Source organism: Eretmochelys imbricata, chromosome 1 (assembly GCF_965152235.1).
Source record: "Eretmochelys imbricata isolate rEreImb1 chromosome 1, rEreImb1.hap1, whole genome shotgun sequence".
Lineage (NCBI taxonomy): Eukaryota > Metazoa > Chordata > Testudines > Cheloniidae > Eretmochelys > Eretmochelys imbricata.
The window spans coordinates 282,952,474-282,960,000 of record NC_135572.1 but is presented as its reverse complement, the minus strand read 5'-3'; the positions used below and the strand labels follow the sequence as shown (position 1 = coordinate 282,960,000).

The window sequence follows — 7,527 nt, the reverse complement described above, 5'->3', positions numbered from 1 at the left end:
AGGCCAAAACTATAACTGGATTCAAAAAAGAATTAGATAAGTTCATGGAGGATAGGTCCATCAATAACGCTTAGCCAAGATGGTCAGGGATGTAACCCCATGCTCTGAGTGTCCCTAGGCCTCTGGCAGCCAGAAACTGGGACTGGATGACTGGGGCTGGTTCACTTGATAATTGCCTTGTTCTGATCATTCCCTCTGAAGCATCTGGCATTAGCCACTGTTGGAAGACAGGATACTGAGCTAGATGGACCATTCATCTGACCCAATATGGCTGTTCTTATGTTCTATTAATTGAGCAGGGAAAGAAGACAAAAGGATAAAATTGGGAAAGTGTTTTTTTCCCCCAAAATACCTTGATGGTGTGCTAAGTTTGAATTAATAAGGGATTTAGCAACAGGCGGGAGCTAAAACAGCACTGAGCATGTACTGTATTGCATTTCTTATTTAAGCCTATCTAAGGAATTCAGGTTTGATTCAGACAGTGAGGCTGAGCTTCAAACCATTGTGGATTATTTTTTAAATAAAATTGTATCCAGCCTTGGTTTTCTTGGGTTTTTTTTCTCAATAGAAAGCAATATCCTTCAAATCTGCACATTACAAGGGATGGGTGCACAATCAAGCATGCAGTGTGGGTGAAATTCACCTCTTTGTGAAGGGCCAGCACAAGGTCTGTGGATCACATAAAGAGAGCTAGGCAAAATTGTTTTCATACTAATTGTCTGTTCAATGGAAAATGTAGTTTTGGTCAATCCGCAGATTTGACATATATGGTTTGAGCAACTCGCAAAGCAATCAGCAGTAGCTGGTGTTGGTGGCAGCAAACGCAGTGAAGCTGCTGGTATCTCTTTCCCTCATTTTAACCTTCTAGGAGGGCACTCACCTGGGATGTGGGAAACCCAAGTTTGAATCCCTACTCCGGAGCAGAGCTGAAATGGACTCTTCTGATTCACTGAAAATTCTGGAAATTTTCAGATTTAGTTAAATCCAAACCTAATTCTTCATATTATTATTTTTGGAATTGCCACCTAATTTAAAAATCAATTACTCACCCAGCTCTGCAAAAAAAAAACACCCTATTTTGATTAAGGGCATATGTGGGAATTAAGTGGCCCAAAGACATTGTGCTGGCCTTCTGCACAGGAAAGAATTTCAATAGGAAAAGACAGGCTAGAAACTGTATTTATAAAAACTGCTGACACATTAGACAAAATCTCTAACTGCACAAGAACTCATGAAATACATTAGCCTGCCCTCAACATTCAAAGTTCTGAACTGAGAAGTGCATGCAACGTCTAATATCAGTACATGACACACAGAGTACAAAAGATGCTGAGTTGTGTTAATAAATTATTAAAAAGTTAAGATATCTTGTTTGCTGTAAATCTGAGTTTCCATCAGAACGCATGTATCTGAGCTCCACATGTTACACTTGAAGCATCCCAAGCATTCTATATAATGTTGAGTGATAAAATATATTAAGTCAGCCAAGACAGATACCTGCAAACACAAACCCTCTTCATAAAGTCCAGAGTTCACAAGTCTTTAAAAAACAAACAATTTGTGGTGTTCAGGAAATGTTGCTCTCCAAAGTCATATTTACAATCTTATCACCATAGTTTTCTAGTCATTTTGAAAACCAGATGACTGGCAGACACTTGAGGCTGATGGGAGGACCCTAATGAACACCAAAGTATAGGAAAGGAAAAGAACGTAGTTGAAATTCTTTTAGATTTATGCCATCTAAATGTCATCTTTTCATTCATCATTTAAGACTTAAGTCCAGGATCTGAGTGAACTTTGTGTTGCTTAGCTAGCACTGTACATAGTTCCCCTTAAATACATTTAGTCAGGTTTCAGGGTAAATTTTCAAACATTCTTAAGTGACTTAGGGGCCAGATCCTCAAAAGTATTAGGCATCTAACTCCCACCAATTTCAATGGTAGTTAGGTCCTAAATATCTGTGAAGATCTAGTCTCCAGAAGCCTAAGAGCTTGTCTACCACAGGGAGTTATTCCAATAAACCTATTCCTAATTAATTATTCCTTATTAACTCCATGTATGGAACCTCTCATTCTGGAATGAGAAATTCCAAACATGGTATTAAATCAGGAACAATTCTCTTTAAATTCTCATTTACCCTATTCCAGATTAGCTTTTGACTCTAAATCTTGCTGAAAGTCAATGTGACTGAGATTGCTAGAGTATGTCTACACTGCAATTAAACACCCACAGCTGGCCCATGTCAGCTGATTTGTGTTCAAGGGGCTTAGGCTAAGGGGCTGTTTAATTGTGGGGTATATGTTTGGGCTCCAGCCCGAGCCCAAACCTGAATGTCTAAATTACAATTAAACAGCCCCTTAGCTGACATGGGCCAGCCATTGGGTTTTAATTGCAGTGTAGACATAAATCTATGTACCTCAGTCACTTCTGAAAATGGTACTTAAGTGCTTTTGAAAATTTTACCCTTTGTGATCTGTGGTAATGAAATTTAAATATACAACGTAAAAAGTATTTGCTTTTTATATCTGCTCTACAGTATCATAAAACTACATTTTAACCAATTATGTGCCTTATCCTACACCCTGTTACTCCAGTTGAATAAAGCTAGTGTAATGGAGCAGAGAATCAAGTTGTCTGTCTAAGTTGGTCTATCCCTTATGTCCGCATTCCTAAAAGATTAGTCAGATGTAGAGATGGACCCAGAGAGATTAGGGGGTTTCAGATCGGGAATTTTGGCTCAGGCCAATCTCCCATCAGAATACTTTTGTCTCAATGAAGCTCAGTCTTACAAAACACTAAGCACTCAGGCCCCAATCCAGCAAAATTCTTTAGCATGTGTGTAACTGGAAGCACATGGGATTATTTACATGCTAAAGTATGTGTGTCAGTTTGAGCACATGTGTAGTCCCTTGTGTTCACAGTTACACACATGCTAAAGTGCTTTGTTGGATTGGTCAACACCTTCAGGTCCGAGATGATACGGACATGTCTATACCACAGCCTCGCAGCCTGAATAGACAGATTGCTGTAGTGGGGCTCAAGCTAACGCACTAAAAACAGTGGATATCGATGTTTGGGCTGCAGCTGGGGCTCTCAAGCCTAGGGGGTCGGGCAGGCTTTAGAGCCTGGGCTGCAACCCGAGCTGCAACATCCACACTACTGTTTTTGGAGAGCTAGCTCAAGCCTTACTAGTACAAGTCTGTCTACCCAGGCTGGGAGGCTCACTTCCAGCTGCAGTGTAGACATACCCTATGATAACAAGAGTATTAAAAGGATAAATATCCCCCAAAGACTATTATTTTTATATTGCTCTTTGTCATGTTCACGATGGTCTCCAGCTATGTTGACAACAGTATCATGTCTCCTAAAGCCGTTTCAGAGTCCTGACTATGAGTCGAGCTGATTCCAGTGTCAGAGTCCGTATCATTTATGTCTAAATTAGTCACTTTACGAACAAAGTCTGGCATTGCGACACACTTGCTGGTAACCTCGCTGCCTTTGGCTTGTTCTTTGCTAGCTGGACATCTGGATTCGGTTTTGTCTTTGATATGCAGTGAATTAAATTCTTCTGCAAGGAGTTCATATTCTTTTTCCTTCTTTTGCAGCAGCAAGTCCCTGTAGGTAAGCTCTTTCTGAATGCAGCTCAAGTGAGAGTGGATTCTCAAGCCATCTTTCGTACTTTTTTCCAACTCATATGTGACACTTTCTAAATTTGAGGATTCTAGTTGGCCATTTAAAGCCTCTGCCATGCATTTACCATCTCCATTTGTTTCAGTGCATACACATTTTACCTCTTTTTCAATTTCAGCACAGAGCTTTTCAATTAATAGTTTGTGATGTTTCAGTCCTTCTTCCATCTGCAAAATTCCATCACTTTTGTTCAAGTATTCATGCATCTGATGTTGACCATGTGGCACATTTGTTTGTTGCTCAGCATCATTTGGAATGGCCGTTAAATAAGAATCCTGCACATAATTTTCTCCATCATTTTCTACCTGAACTAGGTGGAATTTGGCTTCACATTTTTCAATTTCCATATCCAATTCCTTCATTCGGTTTACTTGCTGATGAATGGTATGATCTTGGGAAATGATCAGATGAATCAATGTCTCCATATTGTCTCGGTCTTGCAGAGTATTGTCCTGTTTAAGTTTGGCCAGTTTCCGGAAAGTCTTTCTAACAATCCTCTTTTGCTTATCCACTGGCAACATCTTCATGTAATTCACTGGGCTGAGCTCCCATTGTCTTCCTATGTTTTGTACTATCTTTGCTTCCGCTGTCCTCCACAATGGAAATGAGAGGAAAGCATCTGACTTCACCAGAACAAAGTGCAAATTGGGTTGCTCTTCTCCCCAGGCCTTCCAAAGTCTCAGCATTTTTGTCAGTGGGGGAAGGACCCGCTCAGAGCCTCTCCATTTTTCTATGATACAATAATCACGAGGTTGTCCAAAAAGAAACCTTTTTTCTCCAAATGTAGCTTCATGTTCCTCTAGTAGAGCTTGGATCACTTCAGCACAGGTTGTGCGCTTTGTCAGTCCGCACACAATCTTCTCCTCCTGGCACACCCAAACCACTATCTCCCTTTCATCAGAAGCCATGTTCTTGTCTGGAGATCTAGAATAAGGAAACATCAAATATGAGTTATGTCAGTGGCATGCAGTGTGTAAATCAAAATGACAATCCATTTATTCTTGATATAAACTGCCAACTGGTGGGTAAAATTCCCATACCTTTAACAAAAATATATAAAAACCCTAAAATGTAAATTAAGAGAACACCGGCCTTGCCTGCTTCTCTCTCACTGGACCAAAAGGAAAAAAAAAAAAATACCAACCTACCTGAATTTTAGCCAAACTACAAATCCAAATCTCTTTTTTCAGATACTTATATATTAATTTTAAAACCCTGGCCCACCCTTTCTCTGAACTCCTGGGTGAAATTCACTTAAAGAGCAGAAGTATAGATTCATATAAAGTGCTATTCTAATTGTATTATGCTCCCAGATGAATCAAGGAATACTGGGAATCTCAGAAGAAAGTCTTTTCTCACAAGATAGCAGTATAATTTATAAATAATACACGTTCAGAAGCTTGGGATAAATGTCCAGATTTTTTTGAATGAATCACTGAATCACCAAGAATCATCTGAACCCTACAGGAGATAAAATAATAAGAAATATTGTGATGCTGAGACAAATCTGGTATGGTGCAGTTCCTTTGCCCCACATCATCATAGCGTTGCCAACTCTCATTAATTTTATTGAAAGTCTTGGTGATATACAGTGTTTTTTCTTAAAGCCCCAGATCCTGTATTCAAATGATTATGGGAGAATCTCAGCTTTCATTAAAAAAATAAAATAATAAATCTAGCTCTTGTGGTTGCGGAGAAAAGCATCAAAATGTGACCTGAGTGAATGCTAAGGGGTCCAAAACCAATAAGCAAATAAAAAGAACCCCAAGCTTATTTAAAACAGAAAAACCCAACTCCCCCCCCCCAATGTTTTAATAAGCAGGATATAACACTAATGAATCCAGATTAGGCTCTAATCCTGCCCCCCAAAAAAGAAAACCCCACCAAAAACCCCACTCATAATTTTTACACCCATTTTGTGATTTTTGAGGGAGTGACTTATGATTTCCAACTGCTTGAGGTCGGTAATACTCTACATCACCAGCAGAGATGTGGCATCTCGGAAGGATTATAGCCATTGATGCAGAGCTGTCATAGAGGCATCTACAGCTCCACTCCTTCCTGCTGCCAGCGCAGGCGATGCAGTGAAGAGGAATGCCCAGAACACGGCTCCATTGAGCAGATGTCCAGGATTAATTTCTTTAAACTGCTTCAGTTTATATCTGAGGAGTGGCCCCAGAGAATGGGAAGAGAGCCCCCATGCAGCCTAGCCACACTCCAGGACCTGGCCCATTGTTTAGCTCTAGATACATCCTCTGAGCACAATACATTATGGTGAATCTCTGTAGATTCAAATGAACGAGCTTTAATCCACTTCCATGTAGAAAGCTTGAAAAATGCAGGGATAATGGAAATGTGGTCGACGTAGAAAGTATTTGATGCTACAATAGTTAGCATCTGAGACTGAGTCACAGTGTTTTTCTAGGCTCATGTGCCATAGCAGGATTAGCGCCTAATCTGGATTCATTAGTGTTACATCCTGCTTATTAAAACATTCCTGCTGGTTTCATTTTTTAAATTATTACCCTGTTTGGGAGATTAAATGTAATCCAAAAACTTGAATTGTGATTGACTCAGCTCCGTATGGAGGCAAGATTCCTCAAGAGACTGGGGTTAGTAACGGACTACTTATATAACATATAGTAAATATTTTATTACTGTTATATAGTACACGAGAACTCAGTTCAAATGCAGTGTTACTCTTCTCTGAGGACATTCCTGTGTAAAATTCATACTTCGCTAAATAAGTCGCAGGTTCTTATTCCAACAGGCCCCGTTTAAAAGGTCAGTGATTTAATTAATTTAAGCAAATCAGAGTTTCCAACAGATTACTGAAGCACATAGTGGGCAGTAAAAATCCCAGATAGCAAGGATCAAAAAACACAACACAACAGGAAAACATTAGATCAATTGACATTACTGCTGAATGTGTCACAAGCCACAAAGTCAATATCTGTCATATTTTAGTAAATTTACACAGCACAGGATATCATAAAAATGTTTTTACTTGTTGACAGATTAGTAGTTAAATGACACTAACAGGAATAGACTATTGCAATAGAGTTTGGCTACAATGGTCAACAAACAATGTTTGCTTTAAGCTACGGTATGCACAAAGTAAAATGCAGAATGGAATATCGAATTACTGTAGAAGCTAAGGGTCAAGTAAAGGTTATACAAATGAATATAATCGTTATCAAATGTACCTGATAGTTGCTCAAATAACTATACCAGCTGCTAATAAAGAAATAAGTGAAAGAGAAATCCAATGTAATTTATCAGTCTATGATATTCAAAGTGGAAAAAAGCTGATAGACAAACAAAAATGAAATAAGTGCAAACACATATAGGTGTAAGAAACAATATACTGGTATCTGGCTGAGGTAATTACTTTACAGGATCTGCCTCTCTGTTTCTTATAACACCACATCAGGTATCGGTATTGCACAGTAGATCATCACCTTCCTCATTTAGTTGCACTTATAGAATCATAGAAACATAGGGCTGGAAGGGACCTCAAGAGGTGATGTAGTTCATCCAACTGCTCTGAGGCAGGACTAAATAAACCTAAACCATGTCTTACAGATGTTTATCTAATCTGTTCTTAAACACCTCCAGTGATAGCGATTCACAATCTCCCTCGGAAGCCTATTACAGAGCTTAACTATCCTTAGAGCTAGAAAATTTTTCCTAATATCTAACCTGCATGTCCTTCTTCTCCATGTCCATTGGAGGTAGGACAACATGTGATCACAGTCGTCTCTGTAACATCCAATAACATATTTGGAGACTTACCAGGTTCCTCCTCAGTCTTCTTTTCTCAACACAAAACATGCC

General features: G+C 39.2%; 1 protein-coding gene across 1 annotated transcript; it reads right to left on the bottom strand.

Moving 5' to 3' along the window:
* Positions 1–3,338: 3,338 nt before the first annotated feature.
* RASSF9 (Ras association domain family member 9) lies at positions 3,339–4,628 on the bottom strand. Its single transcript, XM_077807704.1, has one exon. The coding sequence runs from the start codon at positions 4,596–4,598 to the stop codon at positions 3,339–3,341; it is 1,260 nt and encodes a 419-aa protein (XP_077663830.1). The 5' UTR covers positions 4,599–4,628.
* Between the last annotated feature and the right edge of the window lie 2,899 nt (positions 4,629–7,527).